Source organism: Amblyomma mixtum, chromosome 2 (assembly GCF_055824585.1).
Source record: "Amblyomma mixtum isolate Tamu chromosome 2, ASM5582458v1, whole genome shotgun sequence".
In the NCBI taxonomy this organism is placed as follows: Eukaryota; Metazoa; Arthropoda; class Arachnida; order Ixodida; family Ixodidae; genus Amblyomma; species Amblyomma mixtum.
Window position 1 is genome coordinate 10,675,248 of NC_143013.1, and position 24,631 is coordinate 10,699,878.

A 24,631-nucleotide genomic window follows, 5' to 3' on the forward strand; every position below is an offset into this window, starting at 1 on the left:
TGCTTTAGGCTTTTCTCGAACTTTCAAGTTTGACGCTAGGCGGCAGTGCAAAAGTACCGTACCACTTACTATCAAATTTTAAGGCAAAGAAACCTTAAAATGACCCAAGATTCTTTTGTTAATAACATTCGCATAAAATTTATATGTTGCAGTTGAAATAAAGCGTAAAGTTTAAAGCAAAGTACCTGGCACAAGCAAACGGTCGACAGCAAGCGTTGCAGCCATTAGTAACCACTTTTAAATCCAAATCCCTATGGTGATCACGGTGACGGACAGAAGAGCGTGTTAAGCATGTGGAGATGGTTGTGGTGGGGTCATGTCTGGCAGCGACTTTCTGACACTTCGCGAAAGTAATCGGAACAACCCGCGAATTAGCGCATAGCACAGAAATCTCTAAGAAACAGATTGCGAAGATATAGCTATTTCTGTCGTTTGTCGAATGGATAGCGCGAACTTTTCAAAAGCAAAGTTCCCTAAAGGGAAAAACACCACTAAGGAGTGGCGACCGCTCATATCACGAAGCTGTCTGTTCGAGCGCGGGAATGAAGACCCGTTCATCCATCTGAAGATATCGTCGGCAGAGTTTCTTGAAGAAATAAACGAGCGCGGCGTCTGCCCCGAGTGTCACAGGTCGCGCATGTACTTTTGCTACACGTGCCTTACCGCAGTTGACAGCATTCGCGACAAACTTCCACGTTTGCAGGTAAAAACAAACGTTAAGATAACTAGATTTTGTCACACAATACGAGATTACAAATTCAGAAGAAGCGCTAATATAACTGGATTTTGTCACCCTATACGAGATCTCAAATGCTATTCTAGAATAACTATCAAAGGTTTTTCGCCTAGTGTGAGTGCGCGAACTATATATACATATGTCAATGCAATTTAAACTTATGAATGGACAACAGAACCCACCCAATATATATAAAACTGAAGCAATTAGTCTTGGAGTGGTATCTTTTGTTTCAAATTGCGTACGTGTTATGTCTATGGAACCACTGTATATTCTGTGACTGGGGAAACCTGCTGTACTCACTCAAAAAGAAAGATCTCAGAATAATTGGGTAGCGTACCAGCCATGTCAGGACCACAGACAGCCTATTCGAAGAAGCTATGGCAACATGAACAAGAGCCAGTGTACTGGAATGGAACTGTAAATTCCGTACCCTGTGCTATATTTCACAGCAGCTTTCAAACAATATTTTCTGATCTGTACATCGTATCGTTCATTAACCACACTTTTACATATGTGTTCACTGTACTTGACCCGAACTCTGATGTATTATTGCCGCTTTCTACGTTTATTATGTGATTGGAGATCAGCAGCTTGTACTCCAAACTATTAATATATGTGTCTTTTATTTTCTATTTCAGTTACCTGTACAGATTGCCATTGTAAAACATGCCGGTGAAGTTGATGGCAAGAGCACTGCAGCTCACTTGCCTGTCCTTGCCCCCGAACATGTGAGGATTTACACATTTCCAGACATCCCAGCGTTCAACCCTGCTGATGTGAGCATTCTTCTTTTTATTGTTTATATCTTGTGTCTGCTCAATTGGTAATTTCCAGATGTGTTGTGTTTGCTCAGCCAGGTGAAACTCTGTTTTGCTTGACAGCTTTGAAGTTATGCAGAAATTTCAACAAGCTTGTGTCTTGCTTTCTTATGTGTCTTGGGGAGTCTCCCAAGGTTACGGACTTCTACAGTGGACTCTGAATAATTAAAACTCGCTTAATTCAAACTGCCTGCCTTTTTGAACTGGGGCTTCATTCTTATCAACATTAACTTTGTCAAGAAGGTTTACATTAATTTGGACTCTGTACAGTGTGAAAAAATTTTTGGTGCTCTGTGAATTTGAGTTATCGCGAGTTAGCTGTTTTGAACAATTTGGTAAAAATACATTTTGAAAACTGCCGTGAAATTGCCATGCAGGAAAGGTGTACAGAGTGTTAAGGTATTTTACTAATGCTAGAGATAGGGCTTGGAAACTCTGCATGGACAGGATGAATGCTGGACATCTAGTAATTTTACTACAAAAATTACCAAATGATAGAAAGTATGATAGTGAGGGAAATATCTGCCACTCATTGCACCTGCATGGCCTCCAAATGAGGCATTCGAATTGTTAGGGAAAATGTGATAGAACTGGTGCTTGCATAGTTATTGCTGTTTTCGTGTATGCAGCACATTTGGAATATTAATCTGTATCTCTCCACTACACGTGATGTCGAAGGTCAATATGTGCTGCTATGTTCTGCAGTGGTTTTGCAAAGTTCCCCGAACTGCCAGTGCCTGTATCTATGTATAGTGCTGTCTGAAGCTTTAGTAAAGACCTAGTTTAGCAAATATAAGTTTTCAAACAAAAGTTATGCTGGCTAAAACTCATTTTTTCCTCCTAGTGCTTTTCTGTGTTTAGGTTTGTAAAATCCAAAATTTGTTCTGTCTAGTTTGTGTTTCTATTTCCCATCTTTAGCACTGGTAAAAAATGTCAGAAATAAAATGTCTAATTCACCTGGCCTCATTTGTTAAAAATGGCTGCATGGCTTTTTCATATCTTTGTTGAGAAATCCTTTCTGTATAAGGTCTTGCTGCCTCCACACACAACTGATGTTTTGATATAACTGGCAGCTTTTCCTGTCAGCAGCTGCACTCAGATAGAGGCTAATTGCAATTATTTTGTCAGTAGAACCTTGCTTTCTCCTGACCAGGTCATGTTTGGACCAGAGAAAAGCTAAAAATCAAAGCACCATTTGTGGTTTTAGTTTAGGAACAAGCCTACAAGTGAAGTGCTGCTCAGCTGCATCTCTCTGAGTAAACTCGGCTAAGCTCGTCATGATGATTTGATACATTATGTTTCAGAAAGAAAGTGCTACACTATGCTTGCTGTTTGTGTGCAGTCCCACTTTTTTCAGTTTATTCTGAACAAAAAGGGCAACTTCAGCGAGAATCCTAGTTTTTAAGAACAATTGCCGACTGAAGGCATTTCTTTTTTGCAAAGGGGAGAATTTATGTAATCCTTGCTTGTAGTTAGGCATATGTTACCTTTTCATGTAATTGTTATTTTGCTAGGTGTTACTGCTGTTTCCTGGAGAAAATGCCCAACCCCTTGAGAGACTCTGGGAGGAAAACCAAAATGCGCTGGCCAGTGCTGTGTCATCTTGCGTTATTTGTGGCAAGGAACACATCAGGATTCCATGGAAGACATTAATATTTATTGACAGGTATTTTTGTGGACCATATGCTCTTTACTCTAATATGTCATTTTCTTCTCGTCAGGAGCAGAAAAATGTTTCTTGAAGCAGGTTGACATGCATGATATGTAGCATGCTTGTTTTCACATGGCGGAAATTGATTGAGGCCACGAGAGTTGTCAGTGTGTGTTGTTTATGGGGCGGTCACTTTTGTGATGGCAGTAGTTTCCAGCAACAAGGCTGTAGTTCTTTACTATGACAAGATGTAATATTCTGTATTAATTTTCATAGCTTCTCTACAATGGAGTGCTGCCTTGGAGTATGTCTAGGAACTACTATACTGTTGCTATCCTGTTTGAGCACTTCTCTTGTATTTCAGTCTATAGCCACATTTAACTTCCAAGCATGTGCTCTAGGTGAGGCATAAAGGACCTCCAGGCTTAAATCACTCTCTTTTGGGGTGCGAAAAAGTGGCTGTAGTAGATGTGCTATACCCGAATGCATGCAAGTCCTTGCTTCCAGGCCCATGTGAAACACACTATAGATGGGATTGCATATCCACAGATGTCATTGTTGAATGCACTTACTTCCCAGTCAACATGGTGGAGGTGCAAGTAGATCATAGTCTTATTTACCACCAGGTGAATGTGGAGTTTTTGTTTACAACATTCTACACCAATAGACAAGCACGTTATGAACTGTAGAGAAAACCTGACATACAACTTTCAGAATAAACGAATGGGCTCAAGCTTATGTGTGCAAACATGTCAGCATTATTAGAATGGCACAAATACAAGTTTGTCGTTTGCCGTGCTACAGAGCAGGCCAGGTTTTCAATACGATCTGTTAATTAATTAATCAATCACTTAAATGTAATTAATAACTGAACTTGGGGCATAATATGCAGTTAGTAAGCTATAAAGCATCCAAGATAGTATTGGATTCAACAGTTTTGGTCTTACTGTCTGTTACATATATGTAGAGCCCTTTGTTTTCAAGTAAAACCCGATATACCAGGTTCTTGCACGCTGAACCCATTTCTTAAAAATTGGGTCAAATCTGATTTCTGCACAGAAATTCCCCTTCTTAAGAACACAGAAGGGCAATGGAATGAAGAGCTCGTTGAGATATACATATATATGAAATTGCGTAGAGAATGTATGTTTTCCTGGACAAAGCTGAAGACACTGCACGAAAATTAGCTGATATCCTGTGCTCATTCTGGGGGGGGGGGGGGTGTTTGTTCAACTAGTGATCTTGCACCTCTTTGAACACTTGTTATTCGTGATGTTACTTAAGGGTATGTTCTAAAAGTAACTTTCAGAAGCAGGAGGCCAGAGCATGGGTACTGACGAGGCATTTATTCGGCATCATGTATCAAGTGCTGTCCAAGCTAACGACTTCTTGCTGCAGGGCTCTCGCCCATTTAAAGTAGCCTGTGGTATCTTTAATGACTGTTTTAGCTGTGTACAAGGCAGGCAGGCATGTCTTGCATGCACGCACAGTGCTGCCTAGGAAAATGAGAGTTTATGCTATGAAATAATTATAATAGGTGAGAGAAAATCTAATTTGGTGAAGTTTTTTCTGCACAACCTCTCATTTCCATGTTGTTCATGAAGTATTGAGCAAAAAAAAAAAGTAAATTTTGTGTCCCGCGCAAAAATTAGTGCTTACACTAAATTGTCTTTTACTGCTAAAAAAAAAAAAAAAAGGAACTGAAGAAACCTGAACTATCTAAATTTTTTCTGAATAATCCAATTTTCACCCGAATTTCACCCGAATGAGCTCGAAAATATCGCCTGATTTTTACCCCGCGAAATGGGGAAAAAATAAAATCCGGAAAAGAAGGGCCTTACATATATACCAGGCGTTTCAGGGTAGATGCGAAAAAATTCCTTAAAATATGGAGTTCGAAATAGAAAGAATATCTTTCCAGCGGCGGGTGTCAGTTACTATAAAATTGCACATAATTAGAGAGCTGGGGCCGAATCACGGAACGATCAAATCACAAACCTGTCATAAACAGATCCATTAGTCCCGCTCCTATTGCTCCTCTTGGTATTGGTCGGTCAGTGCCGACCAATACGAGCGGGGCTTTGTGATCGTTTTGTGACAGTTTTTAGATTGTGATCGTTCAGGAATTTGGTCCCTGATTTAAAACAACTAATTAACCTTTGATTTAGTGCAATCAGGAGGGTTAGGGCCAAGGAGAAGTTCGAAGCCATGAGCCGCGTTTACATTACTGCGATAGCAGCGCATCGTATCAACTTCCTGGCGTATCGCACTTATGTAAACAGTGAAAATGCGCCAGGAGAGAGCGTCATGCTAATCCATCAGGCAAGGGTAGATCGAGAGAGGCATGTCGACTTCCGCGATGAATGGAAACAAGTTTGGAGGCGCCCCTCGTCCTTCCTGTGGTGTCTATACAATACCCCATCAGCTGGATAACAAAACTGACTGCAATAAGGATAGGGCAGCTGGACCCTCTGCCGCGTGCAGTGGGCAGATGCGCCACTGTCGTATTCATGTAAACGGGGCTACGGAAAAGACGATGCCATATCAACTTTCGAAATGAAGTGTTCTGCAGCGCGAGGGCTCGGCGCTTTTTTGTACACAAAACCGAAGCCGGCTGAAACTGACGAATTCTGCTTCTTCTGCTTCCAGGGTTCATTATTTTTGAGAGGGCGGAAGGCAAAGGAAGGATTACCCGCCATAAGAATAAGCTATGGTACACAAACAATGTCGTATTTAATCCCTAATTTTATGAATACACACCCACCTTTTCTTGACATATCACAGCAATGTAGAGCACTCAAAACCTTCAAAAATGCCTCCCGAACCTACATACTGTCCAACTCAAAGCTTTAAGCATACATGTTTTGATAACCAACTAAACTTTTTATTGGATGTTATTTATTTTAATGTTGTTACATTAGCACTTGTATAATGCTGTAATCCTTTGTACTTTTCTATGCACTGTAAGGGTGACAGGGCCCTCGTCAGGCAGAGAACATCTGCCTTTTGCTCTGTCATCCTAGACCGCCTGTGTCTGAAAGAATGTTACAAATAAAATAAAAAATAAAATAAAGTGCAAACCATGGTAGAGTGAAGCAGGCAGTTCGAATTTGACGCCGTATTCATTGCAACACGTCATCAAACGGACGCTGCGTTCGCATCCTGCGCACCTCACGCGCGCAGTTTCGGTTTTGTGCGGGAAAAAGCACCACATGGCCATGCGCTGCAGAGTTCTTTTTCTTCGTTGCTTATGGTGACTTATCGTCTTGTCCGTGGCGTCGAACTTCCTGTTGGCGCTACCCACCAGGCAGCGTTCATTAAAAAGTTGGTTATGAAGTTTAGTAAATTATCTATTTAATTCTGATGATTTTCGCAGTAACTGACGTCCGCTGGCACCTCGTTCCTGAAACATTTTGTTGCTGTTTCAAATTCTCTGTTTTTAGGATTTTTTGAAAACGTTCTCCGAAACATCCGATATTTGGTTTTCTCCACGACGCTTGTGCTATTAGTAAGCCAGTGGGCATGGCGGTTAGCTTCCGTCATCTACCGGAAAACAGAATGAAGAAGACTGCAGCTAGTCTATGCGATTCCCTTCGTTCTCCAGCAGATGGCGACACCAGTCCACACATGACTCCACTTGACTGGCTGAACTTTCTTTCACTGTACTTTTGCATGTATGTACGGCCAGTACGGCGGACCTCAGTGGTGACAGCGGGTTTGAAACGTGTCGAAATATTAATTATAGTCATAAAAAAACTTCCATATATATTAGTTTCTTTCGAGTCAGGAGGTGACAACGATAGCCGACAGTGCTCTATGGAACATTAAGACCCAAATAAAAAATCTTTTCGAGAACGTGAACAGCTAAAAAAAATTCGCTGTGGCTTAGCTTGGTTAAGCCCGGTAATTTCGAAAGCAATATTCGTACCTACGCCATGGTTCAGCTGGTAGTGTAGCTGGTGGTGGTGCTTGTGGTTAGACTTGTGGCGATGCATCTGTTATACAGAAAGTAGATTGAGGTTGAAAGTAACCTCGCCCGCTCCACTAAAATACCGCGGGTAGAATGCAATCGAATCCAATGCAATCCACTCCAATGTAATCTATTCTAATCCAATCCAGTCCAGTCAGGCCGCTGTTCATGTGCACCGCCGTCGCACACGGACGGCGCGAGGTCGCGAAGCAATGTCAAGCCGCTGGTGGTTGGCACAGCTACTGCTTTCTATCGACGTGAGTCGAGCCTAATCTCTTCAGCGTAACGCCACAATCGCGCTCCTAGCGGAGAGCGCAGGAGTTAGGCGCCGGTGGTGGCACCGCCGCGGCTTGCGACGGCGCGAGTCGGTCGCCCTTCTCTTCGGCGTGACGTCACAAAGCACCTGTTGCACTCCTAGCGGAGAGCGCAGGAGTTAGGCGCCGGTGGTGGCACCGCCGCGGCTTGCGACGGCGCGAGTCGGTCGCCCTTCTCTTCGGCGTGATGTCACACATGACGTCACACAGAGGTCAACTAAAGGTCAATGGTGGCACCGCCGCTCCACGGCAAAGGCCGAAAGTGCAAGTAAAGCTTTCGCTTTAAAAATCTGCTAACATTCACTAAATCTGAAGTTGCGCTCGGCTACTGAGCTGGAGTTCCCGGGTTCGAACCCGGCTGCGGCGGCCGCGTTTTGATGGAGGCGAAACGCAAAAGGCGCCCGTGTGCTGTGTGATGTCAGTGCACGTTAAAGAACCCCAGGTGGTCGAAATTATTCCGGAGCCCTCCACTACGTCACTCTTCCTTCCTTTCTTCTCTCATTCCCTCCTTTATCCCTTCCCTTACGGCGCGGTTCAGATGTCCACCGAGGTACGTGAGACAGATACACTGCTCCATTCCCCCCCCCCCCCCCCCCTGAAAAAAAAATTGAATTTGAATTTGATTTCAGTGCAGCAGGCTTGAACTAGATCGGTTCGGTGGTTATCCACGCAAAGTATTACTCATTTCCTGTGTGTTTTGGTGGGTGCGTCCTCCCTCCCGTGTAAATTTCTTGGCGCGAAAAGAGAACGTGACACCAACATTTTTGTTTTGTTTTTGGCACTCTCCGGAGCAAGTCGCGGAATTTTTTTTAAGCGCGAACAGTGAGCGTGGAGGCATTCGATTCGCTATTCGAAGCGCACTCTTGCTTTTTTTTTCTAGAATGCTTCCCGCTTGTTTTGCGGGTATAGGTATTGGGCTGTCGTGCTGTCGTTTACCGGATATAACCTGTTCCGCGATGGACGCGCACTGTAGTCCGGACAATTTTTCTACTGCAGGAGCAAGAATTTAAGCGTTTACTGCATTTTTCTTGGCTCTGTTCACTGAATTTGTTCCTGTGTGCAGCCATCTATAACCTGAATTACTTCTAAAGCCGCTATGTTAAACAAGTAGTATCAAACGACATATAGTAGTATCAAACTTCTTTTTGAAACCAAGTTAGCACGAATCAGTGCACTTTAAGCAATGCTGTTGTACTGCTGGCTTTCTAGCGCGTAGCGGTGTGGTAGATATGCGCGAGTGACAAATTTTCATGCGTTCCTCCTTCTTCTCAGGGCTGATGCGTATTAAAAGTTAGACGCAGTCTCGCGAGAATAATCGCTCTCTACAAAGACCAATGACGTCAAAACATCACGTCCAACATTTTCTAATCGAAATTTTGAAAGTTGGAAAATTGCAAGATACTGGTATGAAAATATTAAAGTTAACGGTCCATTCTTGTTATATGTAGCAAAATCTTTCTTTTAAAGTGTCTCCATCGTTCGCATCGAACAGTTAAGACTACCATAGAAAACCAATGGGAAACGCTCTTGAAGATAGCAAAAAACGTTAATAGAAAAAAAATACAAGACCGCCCTTGGGGGATCTGCGGCTATATTGATTGTTGTAGTGAAATCTTACATTATATGAAAAAAATTGTGTTCATAAACGATTTACCGGTCAAAAATGCTTTTGTCCAGAATTGATGAGTATGTCAAAAACATTCGCCGCATTATTAAGCATACGCATTGCATGCCGCATTCCATGACGTATGTACGTCACTGTGATCTAGCTGGGCCGTGGGGGTGTATCCCGTTGGACGCTGATCTCGAAGGTGCGTGAATGGATGCTTTCACCGGGAGTCTGTTTTGCTGGGTAGTCGTTATACAAGAAGATAACGATGACGGCTACCGAATGATTAACAAAAAAATGATCTTTTTAATTATTTAGTTGTTGCAATCCCAGTGTTGGAGCTTATCTTCATCGGAGGGTAGGTGGTGGTGGCGGTGGTGGTTATGTTGATGATGATGATACTGTGGCATAACCATTTGTAGCGGGCGGTCACACATTTGTGTTCTAGCCGGAATATTGAGGAAAAAAAAAAAGGTCAGTGCACGCTCTTTTATGTAAGCTCCTTACTAATTTTTAGCTTTCGCCAAACCAGTGCACACCACCCTACTACTTGTGATTGGCTGCTTGATTTCGCAACAGTAGTCATAGTGCTCGAAATGCCTTACTCTGCAACACGTATACGCTAAATCTTTCCTTCATTGACTGCAGCACTCGATTCACGACATGCAGTGGAATATTTATACACGTAAAGGTTATTCGTGAGTTGACGTTCGCGGCGTTCACGGGTTCCGTTCCGTATATTACCGTGCGGTATTTTTTCAAACATTTTTTTTTTAAGTGTGTAGAGCGGTCTTCACGAAGTAGCGGTCTTCACATTTGGACAGAATGGTAGGGCCATCTCGTGCCCAGAAAAGAAAAAAAAGGATCGCTTTTCAAAGACGAAATAAAGATAAAAGTCGTGGAGTTCTAGGTGCGGCTTATAGGAAGTTCTTGCCTGTTGCTTTAACTTTTCCCTCTCTCACGCGGTGGAATGTTTTGCTAAAGAACACTGCAAGTGAGTTTTCTTTGCGGAAACAGCTTCGGATGAAAAAGAGAAAAATTGCGAGGACACTTTGGCAACTAAAGTGTTGAGAGGCGAAAGCCGAGGACACTATGCCGTGACGACTTCTGGTGGATGTGACGCCACACCGTTCCCGTGGCTAAATCGATACCCAAATTTTGCTTCTTTCGGGAATTTTAAGTGTTTGAAGAGTGGTTTATTGGCACGTTGAAGCGCCGGCAACGAAGACCCGGGCGCAAGTCGTTTAGGAACCAGCGAGGCGAGAGACCGGCACACAAGCGGCAGTTCTCCAGCACGAGCCTTTCACGGGCGACGCTCGGGAAGTGACACACGGTAGGGGCGCTGGCGGAGAGGAGCATGGGTACCGGTTTCAATGTGGTGCTCGACATTGGTTGCACGGCCCAAAGAAGAGGACTGGTGGTCAAACGAGGAGCGAAACTGGTTGAGCAGGGCAAGAAGCTGCGCGTGTTGAGCTGTGTCGAGGGCGGGGTCAATAGGCTCCCAAAGCATCGCCGGGTGGCGCTGCTGCGCCTGATGTGCAGCGCCATCTATGGGAGAAAAGTAAAAACTGGGGCGCTGCTCGCTGCTCGCGCTGCTTTCACCACGCTTCTTTGCACGCGCGCTTCCTTGCACGTGCGCGCGCCCGCGCTGTCGCGATGTGTCGCCTGCATGAGCCACAATAAGATCGTTCAGACTGACGCGCAGTACTGCAATGCAAACTTAATTAAAGGGGGAAACTGATTAGTCGCGTCTACTGTGTGGAGCAGACGGTCGACGATGAGGAGGCCCATTTGACTGTAAAATGCGTTTCTCGAGTGAGTATTAACGTCGTACTGTATGACATGTAACTAGAGGTAAGTCCACGGTATAATTATATGCTCGAAATATGCGAAGTACTATCAGCTGTGAGAAATAAAGCGAGACACTTGTTGATCGTAGTTGTCAGTTGTTGCATGCGATGCGCAGGGCGATCCACTTACGTGCGAGTCGAAAGGACATGCGACCAGGCAACAGTTCGTCAACATTCTACTCCACCTTGGGGGAACCCCCTAAACATTTGACCACCATTGTTCACACTTGCAAGTGCGACCTGCGGGTCGCCTTCTTGCTTGAAACGAAAACTCTCCGGAATAACATTGCTTGCGCGCTTTCGAGAATTTCGTCTGCTTTGACTGCGTCTCCTGCACTCGCGCTCGGTGCGATTCTCAATGCACTACGGTGACCAGGAGGATGTCGTGACGGTATTGATGTGCACCGCAGTCGTATAAGCGTCGTGATGACAGCGACAGCGGCGCGCTTTTTAGGGCCGGCCTACCGACCTGTTTGCCTGCCGCCGCCGTCAGAAAAATACGCTAATATTGTTTGTTCGCGTTCATACCAAACCCTGGAGTAGAGCAACGTCAAAAATGAATCATTTTTGAGGATCGTTGGCCAATACCGAGCTGCTGGTAGAAGCGATAACTGCGATACAAGCATATTTCTTTTCCAAAGCCGCTTTGCTGATGCCCAGTGCTGCTCGCCTGTTGTCACCTGGCTCCGCAGTTAAAGGCATCACGGAAATCGGTCACGTCTTTGTTTTATTATGTGACGGTGAACATAGTAAAACGGTGACGCGAGTAGCACCTTTATTACAGCGCTGGCCAGTTCCGAAGTGCCCTCAGCTACAGCATCGGTGCGAAATGATTAGGCTTAGCGACGACTACGGCAGCGAGGGAGCAGCGCAGCTCGTCGCCCGGCGTGGCCGCGGGCGACGTCGTTGCCGAAAGCTCTACTGTCCGCGGACGGCGTCATTGCCAAAAGCTCCACTGTCTCGCCGATTAGTTCAGCGGCTTGCGACTCCCAGTCGCAAGGCTGGAAAATCGAGCAGCGAGCGACTTGCCTGCGCGTCGTCTGTCACTTTTTTCGTGCATGGTAGGGACAGACTCACTGGCTCTCCGAAGAGCGCGGCCGCATACTCGCGTGTTCGCGGTAAGAGTGGATCACCGTGTACATACGCTTTGGTTTTTACATTACGGCCTTCGTACTACCTCCTTTTTGCTTCGCCGAGACCGCATCTGTCAGCGCGAAGATTGCGCCTCGCGCGACTCTCCCGTCGCACGTGCACACAAAGCTAGCAGGGCGTCTGCTACGGCGCCGCCCCGAGTTTCCGCTGCTCGCCGCTGCGGCGCTGGCGTCGCGCTCCCAAACTTGAGCTTGGGTTCCCTATAGAGCGTTCGAAAATGTCCGAAGGCAGTGGGTGATCGGGAGTAGGGCTACGTGGGGTGAGGGCAGCGATGTCGGGACTGGAGGAGGTCACATCGGTGTCCAAGGAAGTGACCAAGGTAGCGGTTTCAAAATGACCAAGGCACTCGCCACGGAGCAGGGAGAGGGCAGAGAAGGAGGTGTTAGAGACGAGGATGGCGGCAGTACCGTGTTGAATGTCGATGACGGCGAAGGGAACAGAGAGGCGTCGGCGAGAAGCAAGGATGGGGGAAGGCGTGAAGAGAACGGTGGCGTCAGAAACAGAGGCGGCGCAAACAGGGACAAGCACATGTTAATTACGCTTAATTACACATTTTTTCATCTAATCTGACACAAATCCAACGTTTTTCCGACCATTTGTGACAATATTCATTATGCCGTGATGACTTCCGGTGGCTGTGAAGTCACGCCGTTCTCGTGGCTATATCGATGTCTGCGCTATTTCGGCGCGATTTCGACATTTTTGTCTATAATTAACTGATTACTCTACAGTCACTAAACTCGGCTTGCAGGTTCATTTTTTCCTCCTCTATCTGAAGCAACCATTGCTTTTCTTCTATCGTTTTTAGTTCCCGAGTTAAAGGGGCACTGAGGAGAAATTGAAGCTGGCTTGTATCGACAGAATACCAGCTCCTGATTACAAAAACGCCACTCATACTGACAACAAAGCTCTTGTAACGTAGAAAAGAGCAAGAACCAAAATACAGGTATCGCCGCCACAGGCCAAACTCGCATGTACAAGCGTGATGACGTCATAGGACAAAACAGTGTTGCTAGAACCAATGGTTCTAGAAACACTAGAAGCCACGAAGCACTGAGGCGCAGCCAATGCATGCGCAAGTCTCTTTGACGTCGCCAGATGGCGCCACGTATCCGGTAGCTACGCGCGCGCCTGCAGCATCGGGACCAATCAGTGCCTGCTCTCCGGCAGTAGGCTGGCTCCCGGTATTCCGCTAGCGGTAACAAGGTACACGGTATGCTAAAGGTGTCTATTTGCTAGAACTACGTTGACGACTTCGATAACGGGATCCATCGTAACGCTGGCAAAACGCCGGTGCAAACGTAAACGAAGCGACGGTGCCTTCAACGTGCTGCCGGCGGTAGCTTTCTTTTCGGCTGCTGCCAGGCCGCACTGCTGGCCGTCAGAAATCACGGAGTCTGCGTTACGTCATGTGCACGTCATGTTTCACGGCGACTAAAAAATATCGTGATAAATCTCGTGAAATCTCGCATGCCCGCCGCAAGATCCCGGTCATACTCGCGCGATGGTCGCAGTCCATGCGACGGATCGGTTGCCTCTCGGCAGGGATGGTTATGCCGCGTCGTTACGGGTGTTCTTTTCTGGAACTGCAGCGAACGGCAGCTATAAAGCCGACAAAGCGGCGTTATCTAACTCCTGTCGACGAAAGGAATGATTACAAGAAGCCGGCTTATAACGCTGCGCTTCCCTTACGCGTTGCTGACTGCTTTGTCTGTTAAAAATAGGCGGCCGACGATAGACTGGAAAGCTTCGCGAGGTTGTAAAAAAATATGATAATAAGCGCGTGCGCTACCCCCGGCACTGCGACTCGAGCTTGGTTTGGTTTATGGGGTTTAACGTCCCAAAGCGACTAAGGCTATGAGGGGCGCCGTAGTGGAGGGTTCCGGAAATTTCGACCACCTGGGGTTCTTTACGTGCGCTGACATCGCTCAGTACACGGGCCTCTAGAATTTCGCCTCCATCGAAATCCGGCCGCCGCGGCCGGGATCGAACCCGCGTCTTTCGGGTCAGCAGCCGAGTACCATCACTGAGTCACCGCGGCGGCTCATTTTAGGTTGACGTAGACAGGGAAGGTTTAATGAGACGCGCTGGGACGAGCAAAGCAGCAGGGAGTTCGGGAGGAAGAAGACGAAACCGCCAAGCTTGCCAAATGCCATCATCATCATAATCAGCCTGACTACGCCCGCTGCAGGGCAAAGACCTCTCCCATGTCTCTCCAATTAACCCTGTCCTTCGCCAGCCGCGGCCACCATATTCCCGCAAATTTCTTAATCTCATCCGCCCACCTAACTTTCTGCCGTCCCCTGCTACGCTTGCCTTCTCTTGGAATCCACTCCGTTACCCTTAAGGACCATCGGTTATCTTCGCATTACATGCCCTGCCCAAGCCCACTTCTTCCTCTTGATTTCAACTAGGTTCTCATACCCACTCCGCCCTCTTCCGATCTCTTAACGTTACACCTATCATTTTTCTTTCCATAGCTCGCTGCCAAATGCCAGTTAACACATTTCGGACGTGTGACGGCGGCGCTGTAGAGTGGTTAGTAGTGTGGCAATGTTAAAGAGTTTCAACATAACCTGTACCGTCACCACCTACCGAGGCCGCCAGCCGCCAATGCTCATGCACAGACGGCGCCGACGGGCCAGGTTTGGTCCGGTGCGGGCACCTGGCGGCCGCTGCAAGCGCGGTAACGGCAGACGCTCTGGGCTTCGGGGTCGCAGCTTGACGGAACCTCGGTCAAGTCAACGCCCGTTCCAACCAGGACAGGAGTGCCGTCCAGTGAAGGACTTGTGTGATGGGCGTAAGAAGACGACTGGTTTATTCACATTTTGTACAACGTCAAGAGCGAACGGGACTCGGCCACACCCGGTGCCGAGTTTTATAGGGCTCTCATTCCCCAAAGTCCCTAGATAGAGGAAGGTCTCTCCGAGGAGGGAGTGGCCTGTCACGTTCACTTTTGTGCACAATCTCTCACCTCCGCACTTATGGACACGCCCCCCGTCACGTGCCGAGCCTGAGGGAGAGGCGGATGCCCTTCGAAGTAGTGTAGGCTGCGGTAGGTCAGCATGTGATGTTCTCCGACCAGCTGGTGGTCCACACGTGTTGCCGAAACCTGTTCTTCATAACACCCGAACGCGCTAGGCAGGCCCGCGGGGTCGGGAAAACCGCCGGAAACTGGTCATTTGTCCATAGGCATGTTTGCGACTGTTGGGCGGAAGGGGGGGGGGGGGGGGTGGCGGGCGGGCGTCGGAACGCTGGCAGCGCCTAACACTGTACACGTGTCCGAAGCTATCTCTGTGGGCGCTGGCGCTACGCTGTGGCAGCAGCCTAGCGGTTGGCGAGTTTTTTGTGCTTACTGTCATGATATCACAGAGACAAACCCGACGTCATGTGTAGTTTTGACAAAGGCTGTATCTTCTGTACTCTTCGGGCGTCCAGTATCGGGATCGTGTGGCAAAACGCATGCGGGGAACTGATCAGTGAAGACACCGAGGGTCGGTTGCATTATCGCAAGTTGCGCAAATCAGATTTGTAACCGATTTGCAACTTGCTTGGTCTTCCGAGGTTGCAGTATGTTCTAAATGAATAATAAATAAAACAGACTTCGAGACTGCGATTACATTGTTTACGGAGTTTAACGTCCCAAAGCGACTCGGGCCATGAGGGACGTCGTAATGAAGGGCTCCGAATAATTTCGACCACCTGGGGTCCTTTAACGTGCACTGACATCGCAAAGTACACGGGTCTGTAGCATTTGGCCTCCATCGAAATGAGACCGCCGCGGTCGGATTCGAGCCCTCTTCTTTTGGGTCAGCAGCCGAGCGCCATAGCCACCCACTGAGCCACCGCGGCGGCGGACTGCCATTCCAACATGGAGGGTCACTAATTAATAATAATAATAATAATAATAATAATGCTTTATTTCCACCAAATCAAATACAATTTGACGGAGGAGGGGAGAAAAAAAGCGGCTATCCGCTTGACGGAGTTCTCCTCTCCTGTTCAGACGGCAGTGACAGAATAACTAAAAACGTTAAATTAACAATTCTTGCAGTGGTCATGTAATCCGTTAACCGTGACTGTTATCTTACGTCCGCCGAACCATAACGAAGGCTGCGCCCACCATAGTTGTCAGCCTCCTTTTTCTTTGTTTAAAATAAATCTGCAGTGATTAAAAAAAAAAAAAGATCACCCTGCGTACACGCCGAAAGACCGAGATAAAAAAAGCCACAAAATGGTGGTGCTTTGTTGGTCAAGTGCTTGCGCAGGACGTGCATTACATAGAGGTCGTTCAGTTGCGTCATCGGGAGCGTCCCGCAGCTTTTGCTTACGCCTGCCTTTTCTGTCGCTCGTGTTATGTTGCCGGCTATAGCCTTCCCGGGAAATTGAAAAGCTCATTCAACCGGGCCGCATTATCTTGTCGTCGTCGTAATTTGCTTGCTTCATTGCGGCTCTACGGGCGGCGTCCTTCAAGTTATCTTTTGTTTGCTTGTTTTTGTCTTCTTCCTCGTCGCCGCCTTCCCCACACCTCTGCTGGGTACCGTCTCCCTCATCGCTGCCCCGAAGCACGTGGAAGCAGACCAAGAGGATATACCTGGACGCCAAGATGCAAGGTAACGCGGGCTTTTCATACACTTTCTGATTGTTCGTCCGCGCTTAATTAAAGTCTGGCTCCATCGGAGGGCGATCTCAGGGGATTCGAGCACAGGTGGAGAGGGACATGAAGAGGGAGAGGGAGAAAGCGGCTGACGGCCTGCTTTACACATTGTTTTATATAAAGGGGAGAAATACCTTTTAAAAGTGTTTTTTTTTTGTTGCTCAACTTATGACACAGACCCGAGACAAGCAATCCCCATGCACCGCCAGTGTGCTCGATGGTATCTGACGTCAAGCAGCTCACAGTGAAACGAAGCGCCGGCACTTCTAAAGTAGAAGACCACCACTGCCAAGAAGACTAAAAAAAGAGTTGCCTGCTTGGGGTTCGTGCCGTCCCTACATTCTGGCGCGGTGGGTCTCAGATTCCTTGTCAATACTAGTGGAGGGTATGAGGGAGGTAACTTCTTTAAAAGAACTCTTCCTTTGTAACACCGTTAGCTCAGCAATACCTGTCCAAGTGCAAAGGCCCTGCCATTGGGCAGGTGGCAGCATGGCTGTCTTCGGCCTCTGTACCGAAGCCAGTGCTTCCGTGGCTTGTCTGAACATTAGGAGAGGCTTCCTGCAAGAAGATGAAACATGCAAATGCGCAGACACCCGAACCGCGCCGCCAGGGAAAGGGTGAAGGAGATAGAGAGAGAGAGAGTGAAAACAGGCAGAGACTCGCGGTAGTGGAGATACGCTCTGGATTAATTTCGACCCCCCTGGGCTTCTTTCACGTGCACTGAGTTATCGTAACAGCTCGTGGACGTGCAGCTAATGCATTCCGCCTCCGTGAAAATGTGGCCGTTCTGCTGTCGGGATTCGATCCCGCGACCCCGCGCCCATAACAGTCGAACGAACGACCGTGACCACCGAGTCACCGCTGCTGGCAGACTTCCCGACCAGTAATGGCGTATCCCACTCGGCGATCCGGAGCAGCTCTCCGAAGCTTCGAAGGAGCAAGACATCTAGGGAGTCTAGGGACCACAACGTCGCTGTCTAATCAAAACCCCGGATCTGAATCTGAATCGCCCACTGAAACGCTTCCTTCGGTTTCGCGCAGCGAGAAAACTTGCTCCGGATCGCCGTATGTCACACGCCATACGAAAGCTATCAGAGCACAGGTTGAGGTAATGACGTCTCTGGCTGGGGCCGCTGCCGCGCTCGACGGGAGCCACACGCGCTTCCCTTTCACCCTCCTTTCCCTTCCTCAAATCGCAGCTCCCTTTTTCGTCAGCGGTGGCGCGTGTCGCCGCGTAATCGTCGGGCGAGGCAATTATTAGGAGCACACGTGCGCTCTCCGATCGGTTACGGCACGCCCCATTGTGTCTTCGCGGTCGTGCCGAGATTTCCGCGGTGACGGTGAATGCCGTGGTGGCTGGCCGCGATGGTGACGAGAGAGTCTCTGCTTTCCTTTCGGAGGACGCAGGAACGACAGTCGCGGCGTTACGGCGCTCCTCGGCGGGGTTCAAGTATAGCAGCGGCGTTGTGGCTGCAGTCTGTATGTGACGTCGTGCTGCGTACCTCGAACTATAAAAAAAGATAAGAAATTGGAAGGAAGGAGGTTCGCGGCGTGTGTTTGCGGCACCTTGTGCGCGTGGCACGTTGGGCTTGTTTGTCTTTGAGCTTCAGGGAAGGCGCACCTGCCTATAGGCAGTGCAACTGTATGTATTGGAGTACTTAGGCTCCCAGATTCGCGAACTGCTGGCGCGATGGAAGATTGCAGAGGCGCACAAAGGCGTAGCCTGCGTACCCTTTTAGCACCGTATGCCGTGTTCGAGGCATCGCGGAAGGTCGGCATGAAGTGTCACTGTTACGCTTTGCTGGTCGTTGGCAGCGACCTCTGCGCAGTGCAGCGTGCGATGAGTCGAGACGTCACTGTTATGACCCCGAGTTTGTGGGAAGTTTTTTTGTATTTCCCGCATACTGTGGGAGGAGTCGACCAACCTTTCAGCCAGTCCCGTGGCGGCTTGCCGCTCTGCCATCGGCGGAGTGATACGTAGTGATCGGCGAAAGCAAAGAGTCCACGTGTATTTTTATTTCCGTAGGCATAATTTGCAGCTACGTAGTCTCTGACTAGATCTATTTTGTCACGGAAATCTAAAAAAAAACAAATAAAAGCGAAAGCAAAGACGCCACGCGAAAGGCACTCCATGCGTTGGTCGACTCCTCCCACCGTGTGTGTGTGTGTATATATATATATATATATATATATATATATATATATATATATATATATAGAGAGAGAGAGAGAGAGAGATTGTCTGTTTAAAAAAAGCGGTCAGTTTATTCACCAGCGTTATGGCCGCATGTTCTCATCTCTGACATACTGGCATTTTATCACTCCTTCCTCTTGCTGAGAGCTGCATGCGCGGTTGCATAATTATTTTGCATAGGATTGTCCACGGCACGATAGCCATACAAGCACCAATTCAGTTCATTAATACTCCTCCACGCACGCAGCGGAGTATCCCACAAAACTTAGTTCCTCCACAGTGTCATTATTCTTAGAAATCTTCTTTCCTTCCCCAAAGCATAAAACAATGGAATACACCTGACCGGTCATTAGGCGTGTTATACCGCATGCTGAATTTGTGAGTCAGTTGCCGAGTCATGTATGTTTTTTTTATTACTCGCACTGACTGCTGTAAGCTGTTGCTTCATGCACTCATTCCAGCAGTGTCTTGCTACGCAGGACTGTGGCATTCCTAAATAATTGAAATAAATTATGCGTCGACAGCTTTCCAAATCTCTCGAAAGTGAGAGGCTGAGAGGACCTCTTACATGGCTTACAAGCAAAACCCTTGGACTGTTCACTTTTAACAAAGGATGTACGGATCCGAAACCTTGCTCAAATGTGGTCGTACATATCGCATATAGCTCAGAAGACATGTGATGATTACGGTCGGGCCTAATCCCATTGAAACGGGTGATCATACACAAGTCTGGATCAGACCGAAGGAAGAGAAACATTAAAAAAGCTTCCTTGGCAGGGTTGACGTTCTGTGCTGCTACACGCCTCGGCAACAGCTGGCAGACTGTCGGGAAGACCAGAAACGCCGGAACATTGTGCGGCTCATATGAGACTGCCCCTTTCAGACGGCTCTATCCACGCAGCGTGCTGACCGGAAGGACGCGTTCTTCGCAGGGCTCCCGTGCGCTGTGCTGGAGGGCGGCCGGTCGGCCTTCTGGCGTCCCCAGCGGGGCAAGCCTTCCAGCTGGCTGGCCACTGCCGAGGCCGTCCACATGGCCGTCACCAGGCTGCTCGAGCTGCAGGGCTGCGCGGGACACGTGGACGACCTGCTCTTCTTCTTCCGATTCTTCCACGCTAAGATCAGGTCGCGCTACAGAGGGGTGCGTCCTCTGCCGCTCTACGCCACCGCGGAAGCTCTGTGTTGTCTTTTTGGGTGTTCCGGCATTGCGGCGGGTTTTCGGGGGCGGAGGACGAGCTCGCTTGCTCTCTCATGCACTTGCCCGCTCGTTCTCACTTACTCTCAGTAACTCACACTCTCGCTCACTCCCCCTCTCTATCTTCCTCCCTCACTCACACTCCCTTCCTCACTCACACTCACTCGGTCACTCTTGCTCACTTAAACTCACTGACACTCCCTCCCTGAATAACTCACTGTTACTCTCATGCACTCAGACTGACTCGCTCACACTTCCTTCCTTCCTTCCTTCCTTCCTTCCTTCCTTCCTTCCTTCCTTCCTTCCTTCCTTCCTTCCTTCCTTCCTTCCTCACTCACTCACTCAATCACTCACTCACTCACTCACTCACACTCACTCACTCTCTCTCTTTCACTCACTCACTCTCGCTCACTCTCGCTCACTCACTCACTCACTCATCACTCACTCACTCACTCATTCACTCACTCACTCACTCACTCATCACTCACTCACTCACTCATCACTCACTCACTCACTCACTCACTCACTCTCGCTCACTCTCACTCACTCATCACTCACTCACTCACTCTCGCTCACTCTCACTCACTCACTCACTCTCGCTCACTCTCACTCACTCACTCACTCACTCATCACTCACTCACTCATTCACTCACTCACTCTCGCTCACTCTCGCTCACTCACTCATCACTCACTCACTCACTCAGTCACTCACTCTCGCTCACTCTCACTCACTCACTCACTCTCGCTCACTCTCACTCACTCACTCACTCACTCATCACTCACTCACTCACTCATTCACTCACTCACTCACTCATCACTCACTCACTCACTCACTCACTCACTCACTCACTCACTCACTCACTCACTCACTCACTCACTCACTCACTCACTCACTCACTCACTCCTTTTCACGACGAACAAACTTTTCGCCTCGCTCACTCATTAACTGTTTCTATCCGTTGCCCACTCACTCACTTCCTAGCTGGCTGCGAGCGAGCGAGCTGTAAGTGATGGAGTTAGCGAGAGATAGAGGTCGTTGGTGACTGAGTGAGTGAGCAACGGATAGAGTTAGTGAGTGAACGAGCGAGGCGAAAAGTTAGTTTGTCTAGAGGAGAACTTGGTTCATTTCGTTGCATATTTAAAAATTATATTTTTCGACATTCACCGAGAAATTTCTAATAAGGTCCTGTAAGTACTAGTAATTTCGCTGCACACACTACAAAAATCCGAATTTAGGGATTCCTGTACCCGATGACAACTATCGGAGGCGCACCAATCTGTCAGCCGCTGTCGGCGAACCACTGCCTCTCATCAGTCTCATGCTGGGAAGAATTGGCCAGAACGCAGTGTTAAGAAACGTCACATCACTGCCTGCGCAACTTCTGTTTACAGCCAACTATAATTAGTAGAAGGAATCGCGCTAAGCTGGTTACAAGACGAAAACAAACAAACAAAAAACAACGTAGGAACGATTACAAAAAAGCGCGATGCTTCCTTCACGTGTTTTTTCGTCTTGCATCGAGTTTAGCGCTGAACAAGCAACTAGTCCCCATTCCTACCTTATGCATTGAACTGGCAAACAGTAGAGGAAGGGCAAAAGTATAAAGAGGAGCCGATTGTTAGGCAGGGATGCGAAAATTGAGATACACAGTAAAACTTTTTCGTCTAGTTGGTTGATTATTATGGTTTGTATCTACATCGCAAAAAGGACAGCATGTAGGTAGGGGAACACATATCACATGCGCAATAAGCTTACAGTGCGTGTGGAATGCGTTCTTGCCTCTTCCTTGACCTAGCCGCCGCGGTGGCTCAGTGGTTATGGTGCTCGGCTGCTGACCCGAAAGCCGGAGGTTCGACCCCGGCCGCGGCGGTCGTATTTTGATGGAGGCGAATTGGCAGAGGCCCGCATACTGCGCGATGTCAGTGCACGTTAAGAATCCCAGGGGGTCGAAATCATCCGGAGCCTTCCACTGCGGCGTCCCTCATAGCCTGAGTCACTTCGGAATATTAAACCTTATAAACAAACAAATATCCATTCATTTTGATTAATTAATAAGAAAATAATTAAGTGGATCGATGAATAAACAAATATTTACGGACAAAGGCAAATGAATGAAATTGCGAACGAACGAATTAAAGAAATGTTACGCCGCAGGCTTCCAGCATTTAACGCTTGCGCAGGACGAAAACAAACGGAAAGGGAGATAGAGAGAGAGAGGACGAAATAAAAATGAAAGCGCTGACAGCGAAGCGGCGAAAGCGATAACGACGGAGGCACGCGGAATTTTCCCGAGACGCTGAAAAGCCGCGTATAATGAAGCGGGCAGTGTCCTCTCGGCGCAGTCTCTGAAGAGGCCTTTTCCGCGAAAACTGTCCGCCGTTGGGAAAACGGGGGAAGGTGTATGAAAAGATAGCAACCCGCGATGTGTGTACGCTGTGTACGAAGATGAGCCGTTCGCCATGACGACGAGGGGCGAGATGTCGGGGCCCGCTGCGATGATTGGCTGCCGAGTCAGGAAGCTGACGGAGCTCTGCACTTGCCTCTCAACTCATTCCATGAACACAATGGTATAGGTGGGCGGGGCTAGAGTGGAAATACAAAAAGACAACAACGAAACAACAGTCCGAAAGAGAAAAGAATTCTCTAGAGGATACCGAAAGCTCTTCAGTCATACCAGTTGCGAAATTCCCGCTCGAAGACTTCGCCATGTCATGTGGCCGCTGTCTGGAGGCGTTGTCTGATGCCTGCGCCCCCTTACGAGGAAGAAGCAATACAGGGATCATCGCTATATTTAAGTCAGTTGTGCATCTTTTAGCTTTATCGATCGCCTGCAGGGGATGCGACAGCTTGTAGTTTTCCACGTTTTGCACCATGTCTTGAAACCTTGAGACTACGGGGTGTGTTGTAACTGGTATGATTAAAGACCTCTTGCTTGAGCCTAGCGAAGGGCAGACAGAACCGAAGGGCGCAGCTCACTGCGTTTTAACGGTGCCGTTGTTATAGTAAGGAAAATGGCTTCAGGCTAGCTGTCGCTTTTTTATGAGTTGTTTTGAATTTTTATGCCTCTCTGATATTTTTCCAGGATTTTGCGGTGTCGGAGTGAAGGCGAGCACAGGTGATCTCCGGTGAGGCGAAGACATGCAGTGAGATGAACTTGGTTGAAGACGCCTTTACTGGCAGTAGCGGAGAAGCAGCCACAGTTGTTGATGAGATTGCGGGGTCGGATAAGTGGGTGAGGGAAAGAACCACCGGGGGAAGGCAGCGTGGCAATAAACCGAACTTCCTGCTCTTTGCCTGCAGTCTCGTGTTTCTTGTTTCCTCATTGTTGAGTGTTTGAGCGTGCCTGCTGCTTCGGACTTTTTTTCATTGTCAGCGAATACCATTGCCGCAAGGAACAAGGTAGATGCAAAGCGAACAGAAAAATTGAAACTAATGTGTATATGCGAAAAGCCGTGGTGTAACTTGATTAACTCGAAAGGGCTCTAGCGTTCGGCGGGCAGCGTAGCCGGCTTGACCAGATGCCTTCACTGAGGTTAAGTTCAGCTTAGGGTTGAAGGAGTATGAACAGATTGATTATTGAGTTCCCAGACGGTTACGTAACCCACAGGAGGAGCTTATTGTCGAAATTAGCCCTCTGACGGGAGCTGCCGCATTTGCTCGCGCCGCAGAGTCAGGCGTGACTGGCTGTGGTCCAGCGCGTTGTACGCGAGACGGCTTCGTAGTCGCACAGCTGCAGAAGTATCCTCGCATATTTCGTAAGGCCTGTCGTCTGCTCAACGCAGCTTCTTAATAATTAATTTATGTTCTGCTTTTGTATTTATCTATCTTCCGTGCAATTACGCCTTCACGGTGCTGCAGGAACTGTAAATAAATGTAAAAAAAAAACGTCATATGCAGCAGAGAGACGACTGTAAGAATTTATGTGATATGGAGAGGTCGAGGTTGCTGCAAGCTACTGGTGGGGTTAGCCTTAGATGCTACATAAGGTCCACAAGCAAGGCACATACCCGAGGCCTGACTGATCTACATACCTCTAAACACAGTCACCTACAACAGTCAATAGTCAACTCCTGCTGTCACCATCTGGAGTTCAGATCCGAGCCCTGGAGGAATTTTAAAAGGCGCGAATCCTTTCTACTTCACTGTTTTCCGCACGGGTATACAATGTCCTGAAGGGAACTGCGAGGGGCTAAGGACTGTATTCTCGAGGGAACCGAACAACACACACACACACCTTTCCGCGTTTGCAGAATTAATGACGTGATGATGTGGATGATGTGTATACGATGTGGCTCTTCTCTAAGGAGCTCGTGCTTAAGGAGCTTAAGCATTAAGCAGCTCGTGCCGCAGAAAATCCCGCGTCGTTGACCGTGAACGAAAAATCGACGAAAAATCCCCAGAGGAGCAACCTAGGAGGTAGGCGGGCCATCTAGGTCACGTGGCTTTGAATGCGGCCACCAAGGTCACGTGACCTCGGCATTCAC

At 48.0% G+C, this 24,631-nt stretch overlaps 1 protein-coding gene across 1 annotated transcript; it reads left to right on the forward strand.

Annotated features, from left to right (window-relative positions):
- Window positions 1-248: 248 nt before the first annotated feature.
- On the forward strand, window positions 249-23,446 carry LOC149358389 (tRNA-uridine aminocarboxypropyltransferase 1). The gene is made up of 6 exons (XM_089570460.1): window positions 249-703; window positions 1,378-1,515; window positions 3,072-3,223; window positions 16,670-16,716; window positions 19,887-20,092; window positions 23,230-23,446. Exons 1-6 carry the CDS (start codon window positions 440-442, stop codon window positions 23,248-23,250), a joined length of 828 nt encoding a protein of 275 aa, XP_089426586.1. The 5' UTR covers window positions 249-439; the 3' UTR covers window positions 23,251-23,446.
- Window positions 23,447-24,631: the final 1,185 nt, after the last annotated feature.

Bases quoted from the DNA above. Each gene is read 5' to 3' on its own strand.
- LOC149358389 (XM_089570460.1), top strand. From the start codon at position 440: ATGGATAGCGCGAACTTTTCAAAAGCAAAGTTCCCTAAAGGGAAAAAC. The intron at 1,516-3,071 runs GTGAGCATTCTT...TTATTTTGCTAG, and splicing joins CAGCGTTCAACCCTGCTGAT to GTGTTACTGCTGTTTCCTGG. The intron at 20,093-23,229 runs GTGCGTCCTCTG...ATATTTTTCCAG, and splicing joins TCAGGTCGCGCTACAGAGGG to GATTTTGCGGTGTCGGAGTG.